This window comes from Astatotilapia calliptera, chromosome 19 (genome assembly GCF_964374335.1).
Source record: "Astatotilapia calliptera chromosome 19, fAstCal68.1, whole genome shotgun sequence".
Lineage (NCBI taxonomy): Eukaryota > Metazoa > Chordata > Actinopteri > Cichliformes > Cichlidae > Astatotilapia > Astatotilapia calliptera.
The window spans coordinates 24,643,623-24,669,531 of record NC_137440.1 but is presented as its reverse complement, the minus strand read 5'-3'; the positions used below and the strand labels follow the sequence as shown (position 1 = coordinate 24,669,531).

At 40.5% G+C, this 25,909-nt stretch overlaps 1 protein-coding gene and 1 long non-coding RNA gene across 3 annotated transcripts in view; both read left to right on the top strand.

Annotated features, from left to right (window-relative positions):
• The window catches only part of aqr (aquarius intron-binding spliceosomal factor), a 48,980-nt gene extending 29,938 nt beyond the window's left edge, over positions 1 to 19,042 (top strand). The window contains exons 28-36 of one of the 2 annotated variants that reach the window (XM_080294177.1): positions 774 to 911; positions 1,022 to 1,093; positions 1,735 to 1,922; positions 3,021 to 3,192; positions 6,572 to 6,742; positions 13,223 to 13,308; positions 16,246 to 16,420; positions 17,647 to 17,757; positions 18,594 to 19,042. In XM_080294177.1, the coding sequence (XP_080150303.1) occupies positions 774 to 911; positions 1,022 to 1,093; positions 1,735 to 1,922; positions 3,021 to 3,192; positions 6,572 to 6,742; positions 13,223 to 13,308; positions 16,246 to 16,420; positions 17,647 to 17,757; positions 18,594 to 18,857 (1,377 nt within the window). In that variant the 3' untranslated portion in view covers positions 18,858 to 19,042. Of the gene's footprint in view, positions 1 to 773; positions 912 to 1,021; positions 1,094 to 1,734; positions 1,923 to 3,020; positions 3,193 to 6,571; positions 6,743 to 13,222; positions 13,309 to 16,245; positions 16,421 to 17,646; positions 17,758 to 18,590 lie in introns of both variants that reach the window. The other variant, XM_026151598.2, reaches the window with a different exon arrangement.
• A 2,126-nt stretch (positions 19,043 to 21,168) lies between these two features.
• LOC113011893 (uncharacterized) lies at positions 21,169 to 23,341 on the top strand. The gene is made up of 2 exons (XR_003270623.2): positions 21,169 to 21,475; positions 22,713 to 23,341. It is a non-coding gene; the product is annotated as an uncharacterized LOC113011893 (long non-coding RNA).
• Positions 23,342 to 25,909: the final 2,568 nt, after the last annotated feature.

Sequence of the window (25,909 nt, the reverse complement as noted above, 5' to 3'; positions counted from 1 at the left end):
CCTCTTCTGTGCATCCCCCCACAGCTTTCTGTAGTGTCATCATATCACCACCCTGAAATGAACTGATTTGTTTTTTGGGTTACAAAATCCCCCAAATTTTCCTTTATAGTGTAACCCATGTAAGAAAATCTCTGCTAAAGTGCTCCTCAAGCCACAGCTACTGAAAAACAAAATACACCCCACATACTTCACAGGAGAGCCCTGCGGCTGGCTAGTCTCTATCACTGCATCATGGAAAAAGAGGACACTCACTTCTAATGAGAGAAGAAAGCAGAGGGATTATGTTAATTATACATTTCATTAAAAAGTGGAGTACTGTAAGTTTCCAGTCATTTAGATGTCCATCATGACTTTGTTGAAGTTTAGAATTGTGGTTCATCTTCCGGGTGTCACTTTGAATTAGGCAATTCAGCAAAGAAAAGTAGAGTCAGTTGGAGATATTCAAACATTTGGATGAAAGATAAGCCACTCAGTGTATCGTGATGTGTGCTGACTGGATTTCTGAATATTGAAATGTGCTTTTTTTAAATTTAAGATTCTATTATGTTACAAGAGATTTTTATATTAGCCATCATCTGTCATACTAATTGTTCATTAAAGTCATCCCCCACACTAGTATGAAAAAAACCTTTAAAAATGACTCAATACAGAATAAATGTCAGCAATTTTAATTCTTTGTGATAATATTTTACTTTTTTGTTCCCTATCAATCTGGTTTATAACATAGCTCTGTGACGTCATTCCTGAGTATCACTTTTCTTCTATCCGAAAAGGAATTCAGGGCCTTCGAGCTGCTAAGAAGTGGACTAGATCGCTCCAAATATCTGCTAGTGAAAGAAGCCAAAATCATTGCCATGACCTGCACACACGCTGCACTCAAACGTCACGACCTAGTGGAGCTGGGATTTAAGGTAGACTTTTGTCAGTTTAAAAATACATTCCCAATAATCTGGTTGTATTTTGTCTGGATGCAGTTAGTTTATTTATTGAAGTTACATCAAGCTGTTCCTTTCTTTATTAGTATGACAACATCCTGATGGAAGAAGCTGCACAGATTCTGGAAATTGAGACTTTCATCCCTCTATTACTACAGGTAACCGAAATGCTAACTTGTTTTGACTGTTAATCTTGACTGAAAAATTATTCTCACAAAACCTGCCAGGATTTGTCATTGTGACTGGTTTGTGTAGTTTAATCTTTGCATCAGTAGCCTTTTCAAATTGACTTTCCCCATTAAGGTTTTCCTAATGGGCTCCATAAAAATGGTGTTGGTCTCTGGTAGCTATGACTAACATTCTGTGTTGTAATTTCTGTTTACGGAAAAGATCATTAGGCACACCAGCCTATCCAGCAACCTTGCCAGAACTCCTCATTATCTCTCCTCACCACTGTGCCAGTCAGAGGCTTTGGCCAGGATCATTGTCCTCCACTTCCCTTTTACTACCAGCTTTTCAAACACAACCAGTGATCACACTTTAAAACAATCTTAGACAATGGGTGGGATATTAGATCTTTGTGAGGTCCAGCTCCAAATAACATCACTGCATTTTACAGTATGACACATTATATGTTTGTTAGAGTAAGCATGCCAGATGATGATTTGGAAATTAAAATGTAAACCTAAATTAACTGTTGCACCTTCACTGATCACTGTATATTGTCACAGTATCTCTATTTTATTATTATTATTATTCGTTTTTACTGCTTGATCATCTTATGTTCCTCTATCTGCAGAACCCAGAGGATGGCTACAGCAGGCTAAAGCGCTGGATCATGATTGGCGACCACCACCAGTTGCCCCCAGTCATCAAGAACATGGCTTTCCAGAAGTACTCCAACATGGAGCAGTCTCTCTTCACCCGATTTGTGCGCCTAGGTGTGCCCACAATAGACTTGGATGCACAGGGCCGTGCACGTGCAAGGTGGGTCACCAAGCAAAATACAATCTCACTACCCACAGGGGCTCACAAGGATTAAAAAAAACGTAATGTTTAAATGTAATTCGGAAACAGTTCTTTAAACATAATTGAATAGTAATTTAATAGTAATTATTCTTTCTATATACCTTTATGCTTTACAGTGCTTTATTTTATGGATGCAAGTCAGTGGTCTTAACCTTGATTCAAAAAAACTCAAACTTATTAACTTATTGCTTCAGAATGTTCAAGTTTGCATTAAACCTGAGCAGCTAAATCTAGGTAAGGCAGTCTAAGCAATGACCATGAGACCTCTTACTGTTGTTGCTAAAAAAAAACCTTTCAGACTGGCCACAGCGATGGCGAAATGTCCAAATCATTAGCAAACAGTTAAAGATAAATCAGTTCATTTTAGTATATTTAGTTATTGAGCCTTTGTCAAAAGAAATGTTTTTGCTTGGTAATGGAGAAAACATTTGTGTAGTAATGCCGGGCAAGCAGGATGGTCAGGCAGACTCTGTTTAAACAGCCAGAGTTGGGAAATGATACCTTTACTGGATTTACTGAGAAGAGCCCATCTGTTCTCTGACTGCAGACTGCAGAGCATAGCAACATAATCAGAATAACACCTGTTATCATGGTAACATGCACAAAAATGACAACACCAATGAAGAAAGATCAAATGCCTGAAATCTGGCGTTTTGTGCATCAGTTGTCTTGTATGAAGCAAGAAGGAAAAAAAATCTGCTTGTTCTCTTTTGACGTGAGAAAAAAAGTCCAGTCCAGATATTTGGGATGTTAGTTCACAGGACATAGCTCAGCCCAAGATGTGCTGCATTGTTTAAATAACTGAGCGAGGTTATTTCTAACCCCCAGAAATTGAATTAGAATGGAGAAATTGCAATATTTTTCTTTATTTACTGTAAAATTGATCTTGCATTTCAGTTTTAGTTGCATTAAACACAATAAATATATCTGCCTTGCCTTAAGCTGTGGGAACCCTGATTGTGCTGATTGATTAAAATTTCCAGTGGTCCTGTCAGGGAAACTGTATTACAGTAACACAGATGTGACCTAATGCGTGTTTGTGTTGCTATCTCACAGCCTGTGCAATTTGTACAACTGGCGCTACAAACACCTGGGAAACCTGCCTCACGTTCAGCAACTTCCCGAGTTTCAGGTGCCCAACCCTGGCCTGACGTTTGATTTCCAGCTAATTAACGTGGAAGACTTCAATGGGGTGGGAGAATCTGAGCCCAACCCTTACTTTTATCAGGTTAGTAGATCACACGAATGAACACACTTGATGTAATCCTTGCACATCCTTGTATGCCATTTGTCCAACATATTGCCAATATCTTAATACTAATTTTAAAAATGTAAAAACAACAAAGTATGAGCTACTTCAATTGAAATAACTGAATACTCCAAACAGAACACCATTATTATTTTGTGTATATATGTAGCACAGGTACAGAAATTGTTTGAATAGCTGAAATGGTTCATGTTACACAAGCTGTGGAACTACACTCCTTTACAAATAAACACATTCACACTTCCAGCAGGAAACAGAAGCATATTCTCTCTAGCCCCCATTTCCTCTAAATTGGTTGTTGTACAGCAGTTCATTCATTTTTAAATTTCACTGGTTCAGCTACCAGTCCATATAATATATTCATCACTCTGCTTAGTGTGCAGCTAACATTGGCTGCCCAGCACAGACCAGGCGGTTTGTCCTTCACACCGGAAGACAGACTGTGTTTCATCCTGACATTGCTGAGGCACAAAGACTGTGTCTGGGCACAGGGCAGGGTTGATAGGGGTGTTTACTTTTGCAGTGCACCAGCCCAAGAAGTAAAAAAACAAAAAATAAATTACATTTCTCCAAGAAGAGAAATAAAAATAGTATCGCTTATAGAAATGTAAGATACTGTAAATAAAACATATACTTAAAAGAGTTTGTAGTAATCAGAGCCGACAGCACTGGATTTCAGATAAGGAATCGTGTGTAATGATTGAAATATCAAATTGAAGCTTTCAATTTAGAACCTGCATACCCATTAAGTGGATCATATTGCTTCATGAATCTTGCAACTACATTCACGCTGTGCACACTCAAGTCCCTAAAGCTTCTTATTGTTCTTAATTCAGCACCATGTGTGCTTCTCGCGGTACCAGGTCACATGAACCTCAACTCTATTTGCCAGTTGCCATTTTGAGTCTCCTCAAGGGAATCTCCTCAATATCATTCGTTATGCTTGACAAGCACACACACAGATGCACTTTCCTGGAAACCAAAGGGGATAAATTTGACACTAGAGGAGCAATTGTATCCAGTGTACACTGAATACATGTCGCAGCTGAACAAACACTGCCACAACCACTGCTTTGTGGTTGCGCGTGAACTGTGCAGAACCCATACACAAATACTGTGTGCACAAAATATAGTACAAAGGGTCTTTTTCCCGTGCTTTGCCTCATTTGCTAAAGCTCTTTCCCTGTTGAGTCTCAGCCAACTGAGACTCAACCTCACTGTTGTCAAATGGCTCATGAAGAGTAAGATGCCTATCTAAATCCACATCTTCTGTTTGGAAATTGCCTCCCTCAGCCACTAGGCTTGTTAGTTATAGAAATTTCTGCTCTACAAGCTACATTTTAAATTGCATAAGAGCAACCTGCATGGTGGAGTTTACTTACAGGTAGCCTGAATTTATGCCTCTCGATATCAATAATGTTCTTGTATCTACTCTAAAGTGTATCTGTATGTAACCCTCTCTCCTCGGTGCATGTTTGATCATTCTATCCTATCTAGTCCTTTTGCAGTCACGAACCACTGGCTCAAATTTCAATGGCTTAGGTCTGACCTTGTAATAGTTGCCAGCTTCTTTTGGGGTTTAGGCTTTAGATCTGATGTATGTTAGACATGCAAATGAAAGACACAAATCTGGAAGCGTCACAGATTTTTACTTGAATGTCTATTTAATTGTGTGTGTGTGTGTGTGTGTGTGTGTGTGTGTGTGTGTGTGTGTGTGTGTGTGTGTGTGTGTGTGTGTATGTGTGTATGAGATATGCATTTTTGCCTTTTGCTACATGATTGTGGTTTTGTAGATGATCTGTAAATGCAGAGGGTTAGAAGTAACTTTGCTGGAGAAGTAAGTTGCGATTTTTAATTATCTGTGCCATTTGTAGGCAGGTAATAAGGGACTAAGAATAAAGGATGTCATTGTTTTTGATGTGCTGACTCTAGTGCAGCTAGCTCAGGAACTGTTGATGAAGCTGCATACATTATTATCAAAGATGCGAGGCAGCAGTCCACATTTAAATGAAACTGAATGAATAATACATGGCGCTGCCTTTATTTCTTTTCTTTTTTGGGTTTTATTTGAAGGACAGAATGTAGCCTTGGAACCAGGGTGCACAGGCTTGGGAATTTGTTGATTGTTAATTTGGTGAATAACGTTTTACATGTATTCACATTGGGAGAAAAACTTTGATGTAGTTCTAGGTCCTTTGTAATTGGAAATGAAAGAGAAATCATTATAATCATTATATCAGATAGGTGTAGGTAGTAACATTGTAGCCATTGTCAGTGTGGTTATTTGAATGTGTGTTTCTATCTATGAAGCACAGAGAGCTCCTGTGTTGTGCATAGTGACAAAAAGGAGAAAAAACACATGTTTGTGAGCATTTTAAATGTACGTTAGGTAACCTTTTTCAGCAGTTAAATGCTTTTCATTGCCAGTTTCTGAGTGATTGCAACATAAAGAGACTGTCCCTGACTCTCTTAGTTGCCTCAGATTGACTGGGGACTAATGTCTGTGTAAACGATGGGGTTGTGATTTTCCGTGAAAATTCCAGAAATCTGATGTTTACACTTGCTTCTGATCACTTCAGTGCCTCTCGTCTGCTCACAGCGTAAACAGAGAGCTTCAATAGCAAGTGGTAGCTTGGACTCCAATATCAACAAACAAGTTGGCTAATTATTCTAAATTACTTAAGCTGCCAATTTTGTTTTAGCTAAACTTCACCACATTTGTGCAACATAGCAAATTTGCAGCCAAACACTAGCTTGTTAAATGTATCTTGCCTGCTTCACTATGTTATATATACTTCAATATGTATGAATAACATTCCCTTCTATGATGAACAAGCAGTAGGCCATTTCACTGTAACTTAGTTACACAACATGTTTCTGGTGCTGACAGCTGTTTCCTGTCAAAGTAAAATTTGTTGTCATTATACTAATACTCAGCTTATATACTGGTCTCATAATGATGTGCAAAACACATGATGCACAGTAGTTTACAACAGTGCAGGACAGGCTTATTTATGTATCATCACTTTTTCGGCTGATGCAAGCAAATGGTGTGCAGGCATGTGTTGTGTGTGTGTGACCAAGAGGCTGCAATTTACTCAATAGTCCCTGGTGTCATTATAAAATATGGTGGTCTGAGGTTATCAAAACCTCCTTTAACATGGAATTCATTAGGGACTGAGTTTCTTCTGGAGCCAGCTATAAGTGGCAGTTTGAGGGACTGCAATATGTACCACTTTAGCACAAGTTTCATTTTTCAGCCCCAGAGGTTGGGCAGCAATGGTTGTTTATTTCAGTAATATAATGTTATTCTGACCAAGCTTTCTCTCTCTCTGTTAAGAACCTGGCAGAGGCAGAGTATTCTGTGGCTCTATACATGTACATGCGTCTGTTGGGCTACCCAGCTGAGCGCATCAGCATCCTCACCACCTACAATGGACAAAAACACCTGATCAGAGATGTCATCAACCAACGCTGTGCTGGAAATCCAGTGTTTGGTCAGCCCCACAAGGTAAGCACCATTTGAAACAAACCAATTAAGAAGCAGCAGTCTTTTATGTGTCATGTTATCAAAGCACAAGCAAGAGGTGATTAAATAAACACACTGGATTATTGGACAGGTTTTGTAGCAAGTACTGGGTTTTGCGAGTATTCAGTCAAACTTATATATAACCTATATATGTGTAGGGCTACGACTAGCGTGTTGGAAACACGTATCACACATGACATGGATAGTTTTTTCACACCTCCGGATGCCAGCTGCAGTTATTGCACCAACCTCTTATCCTCCATTGCACTGGGAAAGATATTCACAGCTCTCCAAGCATCTTGGAGGGATTTCCTTAAGTGTTTGTCACTCATTAACATTAATGTGAAAACTGTATTGTTTGTCTGTTCATTTTAAGAAGAGTTTTATATTTGAACTGGAGTTTATCCGTGTATAACTTAAAATACTATTTGAATTTTAGTGAATCTCAGTTTTTCACGGTGGGTAAAAGACAGAGTGGTAACAGGTAAAGCAAATTAGAGGTGTGCAAGTATTTGCAACATTTGTTTGACTGACTGTGAATACAGGGAGAGTCTGTTCATCCCTGAGGGATACAGTTAGGTTGTTTTTTTTCTAGCCTATATTATTCCCCCGAACTTCTCGTCTCTCCTCTTTTCCTTTCTTTACAATGTGTTAAGTCAGCAACCCGCCGGCACAGTTTCCCATCCACTTTCTGTTTGTACTGCTAAATGCTTTTACTCACTAGCCTCAGGTTATGCTTTCCTCGCGCTTCATTTTTTCCCGCTACACACATTGTCTCACCTTTCTTTGGTCTCTGTTCTTTTAGGGTTTTCACACACTTAACAATGTCACAGACTCTTTCGGCATTCCAGTAAGAGTGGAGTGAAAATGGCATATCAACAGTTATATAGAGCATTGTTATGTCAGGTAGCATAGGGTCAGCAGCAGCACGCCTTCAGTAATATTGCGATCGGTTTAGTTTAGTTGTGCATATTCTTTGGTATTTCTTTAACAGCAGGAGTGTTAAAGTGAGGTGGCTCTCAGAGCAATAATCCAGGTCCATCCAATCTCTATTTTAGAAGACATGTATTTTTATTTCCCACAAATGCCCAGAAAATTTAAATAGTATGTAACTTGAATCTTTTTGTTTATCACACAGTATTTTGTAAAGTTTACTGTCTACTCATTACTCATCTGTTCCTGCTGAGTACATAAAAAGTGAATCAAAAATATACATAGGCCGTTTTTGTCCAAAAGCAGGCAGACAGGAAGCAGGTTCTTCCAAGTATGATAGCAATTTGGAGGTTAGAATAGTGGTTTGTTATAGCGTCCACTGTGATTCAGTCTTTACTCATTCCATACTGTTGTGTCTGTATTTTTTGCTGTGCAACCCTACCTTGTTGTTTTGTTTTGAAGTACATTCCCTGCACTGACAGCTAGCCAGAGATTTTGCTTAGCCATGTGAAATGTCCTGCAATGTCAAGACATAAAGCATCATTCATTGTGCTCATGGCCTTAGTCAGTATGCATGCCTAGTAATAAAGTGACAGGAGTGACAGGTTGTTAGATTTGCTGAGATGAAAGATGGCCAGAGACAGAGAGGGATGAAATAGAAAGATGGGCTCTTGTGGGAAAAAATGCTGAGCAGCTGAAAGGTCATGGCGCTGAGCACTGTGTCCACAGTGTGTCTGACAGTGTGTCACAAAGGGTAAAATGGCGCAAATGTCAACATCCAGCTTACTTTACTGTTATAACTTTAATTAGAAAGAAAAGCAGAGGAAGGCCAGTTAGCACAACCCATACGGAAAAGAAATAGTAAAAACTTACAGTGGGGCAAAAAAGTATTTAGTCAGCCACCGATTGTGCAAGTTCCCCCACTTAAAATGATGACAGAGGTCAGTAATTTGCACCAGAGGTACACTTCAACTGTGAGAGACAAAATGTGGAAAAAAAATCCATGAATCCACATGGTAGGATTTGTAAAGAATTTATTCGTAAATCAGGGTGGAAAATAAGTATTTGGTCAATAACAAAAATACAACTCAGTACTTTGTAACATAACCTTTGTTGGCAATAACAGAGGTCAAACGTTTACTATAGGTCTTTACCAGGTTTGCACACACAGTAGCTGGTATTTTGGTCCATTCCTCCATGCAGATCTTCTCGAGAGCAGTGATGTTTTGGGGCTGTCGCCGAGCAACACGGACTTTCAACTCCCGCCACAGATTTTCTATGGGGTTGAGGTCTGGAGACTGGCTAGGCCACTCCAGGACTTTCAAATGCTTCTTACGGAGCCACTCCTTTGTTGCCCGGGCGGTGTGTTTTGGATCATTGTCATGTTGGAAGACCCAGCCTCGTTTCATCTTCAAAGTTCTCACTGATGGAAGGAGGTTTTGGCTCAAAATCTCACGATACATGGCCCCATTCATTCTGTCCTTAACACGGATCAGTCGTCCTGTCCCCTTGGCAGAAAAACAGCCCCATAGCATGATGTTTCCACCCCCATGCTTCACAGTAGGTATGGTGTTCTTGGGATGCAACTCAGTATTCTTCTTCCTCCAAACACGACGAGTTGAGTTTATACCAAAAAGTTCTACTTTGGTTTCATCTGACCACATGACATTCTCCCAATCCTCTGCTGTATCATCCATGTGCTCTCTGGCAAACTTCAGACGGGCCTGGACATGCACTGGCTTCAGCAGCGGAACACGTCTGGCACTGCGGGATTTGATTCCCTGCCGTTGTAGTGTGTTACTGATGGTGACCTTTGTTACTTTGGTCCCAGCTCTCTGCAGGTCATTCACCAGGTCCCCCCGTGTGGTTCTGGGATCTTTGCTCACCGTTCTCATGATCATTTTGACCCCACGGGATGAGATCTTGTGTGGAGCCCTAGATCGAGGGAGATTATCAGTGGTCTTGTATGTCTTCCATTTTCTGATGATTGCTCCCACAGTTGATTTTTTTACACCAAGCTGCTTGCCTATTGTAGATTCACTCTTCCCAGTCTGGTGCAGGTCTACAATACTTTTCCTGGTGTCCTTCGAAAGCTCTTTGGTCTTGGCCATGGCGGAGTTTGGAGTCTGACTGTTTGAGGCTGTGGACAGGTGTCTTTTATACAGATGATGAGTTCAAACAGGTGCCATTCATACAGGTAACGAGTGGGGGACAGAAAAGCTTCTTACAGAAGACGTTACAGGTCTGTGAGGGCCAGAGATTTTCCTTGTTTGAGGTGACCAAATACTTATTTTCCACCCTAATTTACGAATAAATTCTTTACAAATCCTACCATGTGAATTCACGAATTTTTTTTTTCCACATTCTGTCTCTCACAGTTGAAGTGTACCTCTGGTGCAAATTACTGACCTCTGTCATCATTTTAAGTGGGGGAACTTGCACAATCGGTGGCTGACTAAATACTTTTTTGCCCCACTGTATATGTGATTACTCATGAAAGTGGCCACTTTCATGAGTAAATCATATAAGGCTTACATGATTTACTCATGAAAGTGGCCACTTTCGCATTACTTTCATACATTGTTTAAGTAAGTATCAGAAATATACAAGTTTCATTATATAATTTTTCAAGGGATCTTATATCTGTTTTCACACTTATATGCTTTTCATACAAGTTTCACACAAGACAGATACAAACTTTATAAGATTTATATATATCTTTTCCATATGGGAAGTCACAGTGCCAGCGTCAAACATGCTTGCTCAAGGTTTTTACCAAATCCCAAACAACAGTGTGCGTAAATACAGCATGTGCGCAAACACTTTTTATTTATTTTCCTGAGTTTTACAGAAAATATCCATTTGGTTCTCTTTTCTTTGATGAAGAAGTGCTGGAAGTCTGACTGTTAGAGTTTGACTATTTCGTTAGTAAGAAGATACATCAACTGGATCAAGAAGAGATGAATGCAGAGTGACAAAGTACCTATTTAAGGTTTCAGTCCTTATTCTGAATGACCCTCTGCAGTTGTCTAACTCTTCGCCTTGACCAAAAACACACAGCTTTCATATACTGAGAGCAACAGTACTAGCCTCTTTGACAACATGAAATGTGTAGAAAAGGTGTCTTAACATTTCCTAGCGTCATATTTGTTGTTGGGGTTTTTTCTTAGACAGGTCTGAAATCCTGAGACACATGTAGACTCGAACACACAAGCAATACAAAGCTGTTAACTCTGGCGTCCCTGCCATTCCTCTTGTGAAAAATTGAATAATCCAGAGGTCTGACTTGTGCACATTCCCAGCAGTAATTACCATAAGTAAGACAGAGTAACAGAAAATAAGATGGGAGAGATCAGTGGTTGATCATCATCTAATAGTGTGCTATTGTCTCCATAAGAAGAAGGCATGTTGGAAGAAAACATTTGGCAGTGCAATAGCTGTTTGTGTATCTCACAGTGTATTCGCTGTGTGTATTTCCTTATGTCCTCGGACATGCATGTGCTACAATGACACGACCTCTGTAATTCTCTCCCTGGAAGATTTCTCATAAATAACTAAACACCATGCAGAATGCTATACCTCGGGGAGAATTTCGACCCGGGCTTTGTTATCACTTTCTGTAGGCTAAGAATAACTCCCTCTCTAAAGAACCACATTTGCTGCAAACCAAGATTCACCGTTTCTCATGTGTCAGTACGTGCATGCATACCATGGATGTGTAATTTGAGCATACGGCCAACGATATCTCCTGCTATTGTAAAAGCAACATATTGTTGCCTCTGGCCTTGCACCTGTTCTACATAGCAACAGGGAGACGTAAATAAATACCTCATTAGTCCCATCGCTTTCGATTTTACACATTAACACACACACACACAGTCTCCCCACATTCCCTTCCTCTTATCCAAAAGGAGTTTTGGAGAGGTTCACTGAGGGTTGCATTTAATAATAGGTGGTAACCACAACCACAGGATGATTTATTTAGCATGGCTAGTTACTGAATGCTGTAGTTCTGGGCCTGTATGGCTCCTCAATGGAAGCTGATGTCCTATTGATCCATTTTAAAAAGCGAAACTATAAACGACAGGCCAACTTCTTTCTGCCTGGCTATGAGTTTTTTTTAGCATGTGTCGTATGTAACTATACAGAAGCATTTTTGTGCAGTACTTTAAAAAAAGGACTTAGTAACTTGGCTTTTAAACTCAATTTTTATTTGGTTCTGTTACCATTTGCAAGATAGGGGACACTCCAGCTCTGATGTGTTTTTCCTTGATCATTCTAATACTGTGCTATCAGATTTAAATCGGTTATTGATTTAACAATTATTTATATAGATGGATGGATGGATGGATGGATGGATATATACACAATGGGGATGGAAGGAATTATTTCTACCCAAGGCATAATCACTCAATTATTAGTAGTTGATTAAAATAATTTAGCTCTGTTATTATAATTCTACTTAATATTTTTCCGGAATAATCTTTAAACATTGCAGCTTTTTTCCAGAGCAGCATACTTTAACCAAGCATTAACCAGTAACATCTCCATGTAACTTCTAACCAAAAACAACAGGAGCACCCAGCTATCACACTATTTGCATTGACATCAACTTTTCAGTCTATAGTTACACACATGCTGTTTACACAGTGTAGACACTGTGTAATGTGATTTTGGACTCAGATTTACATCCCTAAGATATTTCTAGTCCAACTCGGAAACACCACTAAAAATAGACACCGAGTGAAGGCTATATGATCATGAAAGAGCTTATGAAGTTGGAGCATATTCCATGTATACACTCTCCAACACTGTCAAGGCTGTGCACACTCAGTGTAGGTAGTACAGTATGAAAGTTTTCACATTCTTGCATCTCATCAAGACCAGTCCTTGTATCGAGTTTGAAGTGCACATGCTTTATGATAGCTTTATTACATAAAGTAACATGACTGACAAAGTCAAAACACAGCACAGTTCTTTATGTAGTTGAATAAGTACACTTCTCAGCAAGACAGGATTACTGGGGTATAAAAGCAAATTGGCTGACACGGGTTCCCTTTTGCTTAGAAAAAAAAAATTCCACAGAGAAAGCCACTTCTACATTTTCTGTCTCCTTGAAATAATCTCTGATGCAGTGAAGTAGTCCCCCCTCCCCCTCCCAAGTGGCCCTGATTCCCAGGAGACCAGGTAAGAGGCTGCTGGTGGCAAATGCCCTTTAAGCCGTATTAACCCTGCTGGCTGCCCGTGTGGCCCACAGCGATAACGGCAGCAACAAGAAAGTACCTTGCCATCTCTTAACGTTCACCCTCAAAAAAGAAAGAAAAGGCAAAGAAAAAGAATTTAAGACGGAAAGCAGTCTCGCTCATGTTTTTAAACATTTCAGCTAAATCCCTCCACCTACCTAAAATGCAAACACTCATTTACTTTGCAAAGCGTATCCGCTGCCGGAGCTTAGTTAGCATATCTTTGATATTTATGTGCATTTGTGTGTCGTGTTGTTGAATAATAAATATGTTTGTGTCTGTACAGATTACGACAGTGGACAGGTTCCAGGGTCAGCAGAACAACTACATCATCCTCTCCCTGGTCCGCACCAAAGCTGTGGGACACCTGAGGTAATTACTTCTTTGCATGCCAAGCAGGAAAAAAAGTATCTGATCCAAAATAGCCTTCAGCTCTCAGCAGCTATTCTGCTTTAAAATACTTGTGTAATATGAAATACACCTAAGATAAACATCCTCCAGGGAAATAACACTGCAGAAAAGCTGGCACTTAATTCTCGTGAGACAGCTGCTCTCAGGAGGCTTTCTCTTTTTGTCATGTGTAACTACTGAATAAAGTTTGCTGAGGGAAATAACAGTGTTGCAGTTTTGAGGTAAGTATGAGCTTAATTATGATGCAGGGAGGATAAAGGTGCTTAAGGACACATCTATGGAGCTGACTGTAGTTTTTGTTCCAATTAAGAGAAATAATTGTGCTCTGATGATTAGGTTGACAATAACTAACAAAGAGCTCAGTTCTGAAGGCAAACTGTAAAGCAGTCAGTATGATGGATAATCACTGCTCTGCGACACGCCTCTTCATGGCATCTTCTTTCATTGGCAGCTTTGTTTTGTTTTCTCTCTGCTTTCTGTTCATTTGGCTATGGCCTCTTTGCCCCATGTCACTGAATTAATTTGTAGTCAAATGATCTTTCACTTCTCTGCTGCTGTGAGATTCCAACAACCAAGGGTTTTATACCAGGCATATGATCCACAGCACTTCTACTTGACATGCCGGCCGCTGGCTGTGATGAACAGTAGCTGCTGTTGCAGTTGCACTGCTCACAGCTTTATCAGAGAATTGGACAGTCTGCAAATTGGAACCCGAGTGCAAATTATAAGCCATTCCCTTTGTAGCTCTGTGCACCCCACCCATCACCGTGGCCATTTAGCTAGCACAGAAAACACTTAAAAACTCTATTTTGTTCTTTCTTCATCTCACAGATGGAGCGATTAATTGATGTAGCTGAAAATGAGAAACTGCAGCTGACTACAGAGAAGGGTGCTTTATCTTGCTGGCAGTGCCTGCTCTCCTCTCTGTATCATTCATTTGATCTTGTCTTTGACTCGATATTACATCCCACCTTTTACACATTCTCAGTGTAGCAGTTTTTCAGTGCAGGGAGCGTACAATAGTTCTAGAGCTTCTATTCTCCTTGAATAAGACTTTTGGTAACACTGAGCTTCAAGGCCCTGAAAACCAAGCTGTCAGTCACTGATAATGTTTGTGGTTATTTCATATAAGAATGTTTGAATCAACCTTTTTGTGATTATTCTGTCGGGCTGCATCAAATTTCAGATTTGCTTTTTTAATTGTTAATATGTATTGTTAACTGTGAGGGATGTGAATAAGAAATCAACCACCATGAGTCAGTCAGAATAAACCATTAATGTAAAATATAACAGAAAATGTCTAGTTATGTCTGTTGCTATAGTTTTTCATAATGGTCATTCATATGTTGGCTTCCCTGACAGCTTGTGAATGGTCAGCTAAGTGGTTGAGAGAGCAGTGCTTCATAGGAGCTCCTAGTGCTGTTCATTGTGTTTTTCTTATAATGGGATCACTGCGGTGTACCACTGGCTTTTACCTCACAATCCTCCTCCCCCTCTCTCCCCTGCCCCTCTCCTCATGGCAATCCGCAGCCGTGACAACCACAGGGGATGCAGCTGACCATATGATGAGCTGACCCTCGCTTTGACAGGGGAAGCATTCCCGTGATACACACGGGCACGCTCACATGCAGGAGCACACACTTTGACAGGGCAGCACAAATTCAGAGATGCTCTGACATGCACGAACACACATGTGGGAACACACACCGTCCACTTTGCCCTGTCATGTCACAGCACAGTCCAGGTGGGCGTCTCTCCGTAGTGCCATGTCCACAGGCTATCGTGCTTCATGATTGGTTCATCTGCTCCACATGTCTGTGCTCATTGGTCTAGGCAGCGGTAGTTTGTCTCTGTGGAAATGTTTCATTTTGTACTGTGCCCCCATTTTTGCCTGAAATGTGCAGTAATTTTCACATTAATCTATAGGCTGCTCACGTTTACTCACTCGTACCCTGCACAATAGCTCCCATAAGCCTTTTTGTCATATTCACAGAACTCATCATGCATATTGCAAAGATTAATCCTCTTAATCTCATGAAGTGCTCAGGTGGACTCCACATTTCATATTTTTGGCTATACTTAAGAGTAGGCTATATAGAAAAACATGGCTGTGTGTCTTATTCATCAGCATCAAAATAAAGACTTTTGCCAGAGCTGTTTGAGTAAAAACAGCTTCTTCCTCAAATGCTTTCACCAATGTTTAATCTCACACCACAGACTTACAGGTCAGTTAAATAGTTACATGTTTTTTTTTTTATAAGCAAATTTAACTGTGCAGATAACTGAGACAATATAAGGATTCAATAGGTTCAAAGGGAAACCCCTTGTAAATGACTCATTCTGTGGTGTTTACAGTTGTCCAAATCTTCTCCCTCTCCTCATGTATGTGTGTTTTGTATAGAATGCTAATGTACAGTATAGTGGGATGTGTACTACGAGCAGTGTTTTTGCAGGGGAGCAAAGAGACAAGTATTTTGGCTAGTACAGCAAGCCAGAGAAAGCTCAGAGAAACGACTGCCTTTGTCCTTAATCTCTTAATACTACTTGATGGCATAAAAAAGTAACCTATTCCACCTACCCTTTCCCGTGCTCTCCTACCTCTCTGACTCCTTGCCTGCAGTGCTTATCCATGCCCTTTGTCTTCCATTTCTGTATTTCTCTCTTATCCTCAGTATTTTTCCCACTTAAGTAGTGCCGCTTATCCTTCACTAAACCTCTTTCCTCGTACACTACGGTGCCTTTTCTTCTCTTCCCCTTCAACCATTACTCGGTTCTTTCACTGTGATCTCTTCACTTCAGTTTTTGTTTTTTGCCCCTACGCAGGATCTCTTCTCCTCTTTACAGTTTCACACATTTTACCACCACCTCAAGTCAATCCTTTTTTCTGTCTCTCCACAGGGATGTGAGGCGTCTGGTGGTAGCCATGTCAAGAGCCAGACTGGGCCTGTACATCTTTGCCCGAGTGTCACTGTTTCAGAACTGCTTCGAATTGACTCCTGCCTTCAACCAGCTCACTGCCAGACCACTGCAACTACACATTAGACCACACGAGTACTACAACCAGGAACAGCCTGTAAGCAGTCATACCCATGCTCATGCTGATCTCATAAAACCTACCATATTAGATCTGCCCCATTATGAGATATTCAAGTGGGAGATATGCTGATAAGAACTGAGCTTCTTTCCCACGGTTCAGGCCAGTGCCTATTTCCATAAAATTCGTGCCGTCTTCACCATCCCACCACGTCATTGCCGCTACAGCCCACTGGCTCGGTCTAATTCCCCCCTTTTTATATTCAGAGTGAAATCTTCATTCCACTCAGAATATTGGTCCTCACTGGTCCCACTTCTTACTGCAGCTTTACCCAGTCTGGTAAGAGCATTCTGCAGACCAGCTGCAAAGATGAGAAACACAGTTATGGCTATAATTAACCTCAAAGGTCAGAAGACAAAACCACCGACTGACCAGCATGAAACGACCATTGTCTGGTCACAGTGTCTCACTGACAGGCGTGTTTGGCAACAGTGATGTCTAAAATACCCAATAGCCTCTCTGACACTAGAGTGTTCATCCCCATGGGGGACAGTTCTTTCGGGCACACACATGTGGCCCCTGCTTAGCCCATCTATCTAGAGTCAGTAAACCCCCGCTGCTTACACGCACATGTAGATTAAAAGTCAGACTTTGTCAAGCAACACTCAACTGGAAGTGTCACGGGCTATTTAACGGGGCTAACTCAGAAGCTGCTATAAAAAAACAAAGCTGCCTAAAGCTTCATATGGAAACATACATATTCGATCTATAATCATATGCAGTTATCATATTCTCTCCCCCAGTGTTTTTAATGAAGGTTTTACTGCAGTGAAAGCACACAAAGTTAAACTGTGGAGTAGTATACTTTGACATGATGCCCCCAGGGCCTCTGTGGGCATCTCCCCTGTATTTAAGAGGCATCCGCCAAGCAGATTGAATATTCTGCTTGCCTCAGTCTTCAGTTTAGCCTGCAAGACTCTGTCTGCATACTAATATTATCAAATTAAAAACTCTGCATCCCCGACTTCTTTGGTAATACATGAGCAGTGATCACTGGAGAGGGAAATTTGTTTGAAATAACCAGCGGGTAGCAGTGGGCTGCTGAATTGTAATTTCCCTGCACATTTTACCTCGGATCAATACTTAACCAAGTCCGTGTGCCTGAAAGAGTGATCCCTAGCAAGACCGATAAAAGTTCTTCATTATAATTCCTCTCTGATCGCATCCTGGGCTGAAATCAAACTTCTTTTGTTTCTACCTTTCAGCGAGATACTTCTGGACAGCCTGACCAAATTGTGAAGAACATGCCGGAAATGGCCAACCTGGTGTATAATATGTACATGCACATGATCCAGACCTCCCAGCAGTACAGACAGGTAAAGACCACAAAGTGGACTGTGTGAAAGGAGCCATATAAATCAACCAGCAGCACACCTACTATGTTTATGATACTGCGATATCATAAAAGTTTCTTCTGTGATACACCTGAGGCAGTTTAAAAACTGGCAACCATCCTGCGTTGACACGCTTACAGATGTCATCAACTTTCCTGGCAGCTGTCAGCGCCTGTCCCCAGCTGCCATTTTTGTATTTTTAATCTTTAACTTTTAATGGAGTACAGTAAATAGGTCAGATGTAAGAAATGTAGAGAAGGAACGGGCTACACAGAACAATGTAGTTTTTCAACATACATTTATCATCATTTATAGAGAAATAATAGTAGATACTAAAAACATGTGTACTTAAAAGGAAGAGACATTTTATTATAAAGCTATCTCTATTAAAATACCCTCAACAAAGAATATGTTCCTGTAGATACACCTATATGTCAAACACTTATTTGCCACGCTGTTACGAACACCTAAATCCAACTAATGCATTTTGAGTGCTGCAGTAAATCCATGAAGATAGTGATGTTTATTTTTTCCTTCATATGCGTAGACGTGTGTAATGTAATAGACGTTTTAGAGGCTGCTGTTCATAGTGGTGTTCAGTGGCATTGTGGTAGACTGACAGGCTCTGCAAAAAGGACTTAAAGAAAATTGCAAAGGATGGACTCCTTGCAGGGTTTTTGTATAAGATTACATCAGTTTTGGCCGTGTGCTCTTTATAATCAGTTAGCTGAGTATATTTGACAATATAATGCCAAAAAAAGTGGAAATATTTTCCTTTGTGTTTTGAACATTTCCCTTTTCTTTTGGCTTCTCAGCAGCAACAGCAAGAACTGGCTCTGCCTCCAAAACAGACCCAAAAAGATGCTGGCGCTTTGTCGACCACTGCTACATCTAAGGAGCCACAGGAGGAAACCCCCATGGAGCAGGAAAACCCAGAAGGAACGGCGAGCACAGAGCCAAACTCGGAGGACGCCGGCGAGAAGGAAGGAAACAAGGATACTGACGGCCATGCTAAGATGCCAGAGCATCCTGGTAGAGACAGCGACAGCGATGGAGAGAGCGCAGATGAGCAAGAACAGTAGAACATCCTGACATGGGACTACCATAGAGGGAACAAGTGGATCCCCTGAAGAGAAATGTAGTGCTTAGTCACCTATTTTAAATCTGTTTTCTACTGAGAGAAGATCATTGTGATGTTTTGTTATTTTTTTCTAAAACATTTGATTTTTGTTACTATCAGTACTTTATTAAAAAAAATCTATTCAGACTGTGGCATCATCATTATACTAATACCATTCTATGGGTGTCCCACACACAACCAACACATACAGCTCTGTGCTAAAGTATTAATCCCCTCCTCATTTCCCCGCAAACATTTATATAAATACAGTATATAAGGCAAAAAAAGAGTTTGTACAATTCTAATAAGATTGAAAGTCAATATTTGGTATGACCACCTCTATTCTTTAAACAGCTTGAACTCACTTGCAATTTTTTTAAGTAGTCTCCAGGCTTCTTGAAGGACATTCAAAGCTCTTTGGATGTTGGCTGCCTTTTGTTCCATATCTGTCAAGATGATCCCACACTGATTTAATAATGTTTAAAGTCCTGGCTCTCGGGGAGGGGTCAGTCCAAGACTGATAGAAAAACACACAGAGAAACACTATCTTAGTGCACTGGCAGTGTATTTGGGATCATTATCATGCTGAAAAAATATGATATTTCCAATCACATACTTTCCAGATGGCATTTCATTGTGGATTAGAATCTGATGGTACTTTCCTTTGTTCAGAATTTCATCAATTTTGACAAAATGTTCAACACCACTGGCTGAAATGCAACTCCAAACCTTGAGAAGTCTCCACTGTGTTCTACAAAGGATGATCTGATATCCTCGTGTTGGTGTTGTTCCCAGACCATCATGAAAATGTTGTTCCAGGTTCAACATTGCAAGTGACCAATCACATTGTTGTGACGTTATTCCTTTGCGCGCCAAGCCATTCGTGCATTTATGAAATTCCAATGTTGCAAGGACAATATCAATTCTGCTTACTGTTTATGAAAGGGTTACGATTAGGGTCAGGGTCCGTTGATCGGTGGACAGAGGCGGTTTCACGCAGCTTAAGTACAGTTTTTTGTTTTACGCCGGTTTTTCCCGAAGTCGCAAAAGTATGACGTCACAACATTCTGATTGGTCACTTGCAACGTTGATCCTGGAACAACACCAACACCACGATATCAGATCAACCTTCTGCAAATGTCTGCAAACACTCACTGTTGTTCCCTTCCCTGATCTCCTCTACGTACTTAAAAGGATTTAAACCAAACATTTCACATGTTTGGAGTCATTGCTCCAAAAGACCTGTCGTCACTGAGTTTCAGTCCATTTCTGGTGTAATTTGACATACCTTAGGTTTTCCCCATTATTTCTCTTCTTTTAAAAGATGGTTTCTTTGACTGATAGAATCTCTGTCATGATACTTTTATATATTCATCTACTTCATTCTGCATAAAGTACAGCTCAGATTTCATTGGCTGAGCCTGTATCAGCAACAGAAGCTTCAAAAAAGCTCCATTTGTAGGTCAGTCACTATTTCAAGTTATCTGCCATTCATGATTTGTGCACTAACAGCAAAGTGTTTTCACAGCTGAATAAATGTTAGGGTTAACATATGATGACCAGATTGAAGAAAACAATCAAGCAGGCAAACTATATATGTTGACTTAAAACAGCCGGAACTTGGTGATTTAAACATCAATAAATTAATTAAAATGAAGAGGTTAGCACAGTCCACAACCCTGCAGGCAAAAACACAGACCGGAAATTAATTCACTGTCATGCACCAGAGCATTTTATTTTTATTGTTACATCATACCTCAGGCAGGTTGATGGAACAGGTCAGCTGCACAGCTGCTTGTGCCTGGGTTAGTTAAAAGACCTGATGGAGAACCATGTGTTGCTGGATGTGGAGTAACATCAGTGGAACTCAGTCAAGTGTGGAGCCATGAAACGTCTTTCTTATTTCCTGTCTCCTGAGTGCAGGGCACTCTGGGTTAAGGTATAAAGTAGGTATTCTGGAGTCACAAGACACGTGTTTCTGTTGGCTAAGGAAAGGATTAGAATGAGTGGTTAGATAAGAGGTTACCTCTGTTGGCTCAGGACTTTGGGCACATATAAATTGCTGAAAGTTTTGACATGGAGCCAACAACAATATCTGTGTACTGTGTCACATAAGGATTAAATATTTTATAGGTTTTACACTAAGAGTGAACAACTAGCCTAGGTGCAGATGTATCAAATATTCTGTTGCATTACCAGCTCCTAGAAACCCATGACACCAGGCATACTTTTCTCTTGAGTCACATGAATGTCTGCATTGTGTAATATCCTGCCTCTATTAAACTTCTGCTTTCAGCTTGCCTCATGAGAATCTAGTTGCCTGTGGTACCTTGTTGTAGTAAATTAGAGCTAACTGGTGGGACGTGGCTACTGCTCACACACACACACACACACACACACACACACACACACACACACACACACACACACACACACACACACACACACACACACACACACACACACACACACACCATCATCATCTCTGTGAATCTCCAGGAGGATCAGGGAGATTTTCTACAAGCAAGAAGGAAACCAGGTGCACACGTCCTCCAGAACCGTTCTTCTTTCCTGCTGAAGGTGAACATGTCTTTTGTACTCACACGGCAGGTATTCATTGGGTTAATAGCTACTTTGCAGAGCTCTCAATTCTAACCTTTGCTAAGGGCTGATTCATGAGTGAGACTAACAGCATGCAGTCGCACTGTGTTGAATAATCATTAGCGTTTTGCTGACTTGTAAGGTGAATTTAGAGGTTCTGATAAAATTGACATCTTTTAATAGGATCAGATTTAGGGTGGTTTATTTGTGTTTGGTATTTGGTTATTTAAAGGTGCTTGTGATCAAATGTAACAATGCAAAAGCAAAAAAAAAAAAAAGCTGAAGAAGAGGAATTTTAATTATTTTCACATCATGTTGCTGTAATCATTGTACTTTAGTGGTTCCTCTACCTCGTCTTTTTTTTTTTTGTTTGTTTTAAGTGAGAGCGTTTACCGAAGCACGGGATCCACCATGGGACAAACTCGTGTTGAATCTTTAATCTACTGCCCAACACTACGTGACAGCAGTGTCACAACAGGAAATTACACATTACATAGAGTTAAGACAGCAAAGCCTGGAGGGGAAGAGGATCTGACCATTGTGTCTTAAACCTAAACTAAGATCAAGGAATCTGACAACACACAACACTTTCGCGCTCGTAAAACCATCAGTTTTACAATCTCAACTTCAAGGCCTGTCCTTGGGGCAGATCTTGTACAGTTTTATTGGACAAAAACATTTACAGCCTGATTGCTCAGGCATAAGATTGCATTTTGTAAAATAAAAAACTTTTCTCATAATTAGGTTTTTACACGTTTTTGCTGCTATACTAATATAAATCATCAAGTCAGATGTATGCACACTTTGCACAGTACAGTATACTTGTTATGAGTTATGATCTCTGCTGATCTGCTCATAGTGGCTGACTAATGTGCCTGCACAGGTCTTCAGCATTGTGTAAGTTTTGACCTCCAGTGGGTATGCAGATCTGGTGATTACTACCAGCTTAGCGTGCTTTGTCAAGACTGGTGCCTAATCCTGTACATACAGATCATTGACATGACACATTTCAATCTAATAATCTCCTATCATCACTGCCGCTCACAGGAAACACAGTAGCCACTGAGGTGACTGACCCACTATTGTATGCCATCTAAAGTGCTCTTTACCGCACAGTGTGTTAGAGCTGTTTAACTAAAGTAAAAGCATTTGCCTTTGGAAAGTGTGCCCACCTTGGGGGAAATCATCATTCTAAGCTTCTTCTCTTTTTTTCCAGACTAAGATGGCTACTTGCGGGTCATGTTTCTGGTGCATCATATGGCTCATTGTTCTGCTGTTCATTGGCTGGCCCATCAGCATCGCTTTAGGGGGTCTCTACGGCCTCATCAGCCCCCTCACCACCTGCCTTGGTCTGGACCGACTGTCTGATTTACTCCTGGAGGGAGCTAATGTGGGCAGAACCTGTGCCAATAACATGAGGCACAGCAAGCCTTTGTGTTGAAATCCATCCTGTCTGATCAGGACCAGAAAAAACAGAGGTCGAAGCCTTCACCTCAGGAAGAACTGTTAATGTCTGATTTATGTGGAGCTATTCCAGCACGACTGGTGCATAATTCCCTGAGAAACCTTCCAGCAACTTATGTCACAATAAGGTCCAGAAAGTCCTGGAAAATTGATTCCTCTCTCACTGGTAACATGTAATTAACTACAGATTTTAAATTTGCATGGGTTTGTCAGGAAGAAAATAGGCTTGCAGTGCATGGTCTGTGTTTGCTGTTTAATTCACGATGACGCTGCGTGGAGACGATAAGAACGAAAATGCCAATTTAACAATGAAAATATTTAGACTTGGTAATGTCTGTATGGAAATATATGGAAATGCGATTAAAACTGCTTTGAACTTGCCCTTCGTGTTTGTTAATTGACTTTTGGTGCACGTATTTTGAGGAAAATCCATGCCGTGAAATACTGAAAGTAAGTGGGGAGAAAGAGAGAGCTGCAGATTTGAACAGATTCATTTTACATTTCCTTCATTGAGTTTTATCTACCTGTGTTTTCACATTAGGGGGTCGCAGATGTTTGAGTCTCATCACAAAATTAATTAAATTGAAGTCAAGGAGACAATATTGAGACATGCTCTCTATGTCATGCCAAGCTCAACACAGCTTTCCACACACGATTTACTTTCCAGCTAGCTTTCTTCTGATTGGCTGCCCCTCACAAACAGTATGTATGGACAGCAGGTAAGTGGGGCTTTGGGGCTCGCAACCATTGCCATGTTGCTAATATGACCACATTAAGGATATCCCTTCTCTTTGACATCATACAGAGCCGAGACCTGTCTGTTTAATATGAGCTTCCACTGCTGTAAAAGTATGCATACGACAAGAAAATGAGGAAAACCAAAACGATGACTTTAAGTGATTGTTCTGGCCACCTGGAGGCAGTGAAGTAAGCAGTACACACAAATATTAGAGTTTTTAAAGACATGTATATAGACATACTTTGTTCAGCCACTGTCAGCTTTATCCCTGTTTGGAATTTGATGGTCACTGTTGCACGATATAAGAATTTATTATTAGTAGTAAAAAACGTTTAGAGCACTTCTGATAACACAGCACCAAACTGACCACACTAAGTCAGCAAAACACTGGAAAAGCACTCAGAAAATAAATGTTAAAATAAAATGATTTACTGGCAGAGAGCTGCTAACCCTCGCACTTGCGGGTAGATCATAAACTTCTCTATCCGCTTCTCTAGTGTCAACTTTCCAGTGATAAATGGAGTGTTCAGAACCATTAGCTCAAAGATTGTCTAAGCTACTTCTATCTGTACTATTATTTCTACAGAGGAATTTGTAATAACTTTGAGACTGCAACTGGCACTGGACTAAACAATAAACTTGTTATGAAAGTTTTAAGGTTAAGGTTCAGTGTATAGACCCAATTTTCCTTTGCAAACATACATCTTAAGTAAACACTGAAAAGTTAAAAAAAAAAGAAAAAAAAAAAAAGAAAGGGAAAACTCTCCAAAGAATTACCGTCAAGGGGGCTCAAAGTGCTGCAGGGCTGAACAGGCGTTTTGACATTGTGGGGTCCAGTCTGAGGAAGTTATTGAAAATTTTAAAAGTGAAAGCCCAAAGGAAAACTTATATGGTTCTCAGCCTGGCTTTGTGAGCCAATTATAATTAATCTGAGCTATTTCATCCGATAATTGGATAATGTGCTGTTTGCTGAGCTTTTTGGACTTCATGCAACATAAAGTCCAAAACTATTTTACGTGATTAAAGGCTAGAGCTAGGTCACTGGACATTCAGTATTCAATAAACACATTATCCACTGTATAAGATAAATAGAGCCAGGTGTTAGACTAGCCAATGTGAAGATGTTGATCTTGTTCAAATCTCTGTATTGGCAGAAGGCAAAAAAGTAACCAGTATGTTACTTTTCTTTGATTAATAACTTTCAGATAAAACCGTACAACCATATACAGTGGGGCAAAAAAGTATTTAGTCAGCCACCGATTGTGCAAGTTCCCCCACCTAAAATGATGACAGAGGTCAGTAATTTGCACCAGAGGTACACTTCAACTGTGAGAGACAGAATGTGGAAAAAAAAAATCCATGAATCCACATGGTAGGATTTGTAAAGAATTTATTCGTAAATCAGGGTGGAAAATAAGTATTTGGTCAATAACAAAAATACAACTCAATACTTTGTAACATAACCTTTGTTGGCAATAACAGAGGTCAAACGTTTACTATAGGTCTTTACCAGGTTTGCACACACAGTAGCTGGTATTTTGGCCCATTCCTCCATGCAGATCTTCTCGAGAGCAGTGATGTTTTGGGGCTGTCGCCGAGCAACACGGACTTTCAACTCCCGCCACAGATTTTCTATGGGGTTGAGGTCTGGAGACTGGCTAGGCCACTCCAGGACTTTCAAATGCTTCTTACGGAGCCACTCCTTTGTTGCCCGGGCTGTGTGTTTTGGATCATTGTCATGTTGGAAGACCCAGCCTCGTTTCATCTTCAAAGTTCTCACTGATGGAAGGAGGTTTTGGCTCAAAATCTCACGATACATGGCCCCATTCATTCTGTCCTTAACACGGATCAGTCGTCCTGTCCCCTTGGCAGAAAAACAGCCCCATAGCATGATGTTTCCACCCCCATGCTTCACAGTAGGTATGGTGTTCTTGGGATGCAACTCAGTATTCTTCTTCCTCCAAACACGACAAGTTGAGTTTATACCAAAAAGTTCTACTTTGGTTTCATCTGACCACATGACATTCTCCCAATCCTCTGCTGTATCATCCATGTGCTCTCTGGCAAACTTCAGACGGGCCTGGACATGCACTGGCTTCAGCAGCGGAACACGTCTGGCACTGCGGGATTTGATTCCCTGCCGTTGTAGTGTGTTACTGATGGTGACCTTTGTTACTTTGGTCCCAGCTCTCTGCAGGTCATTCACCAGG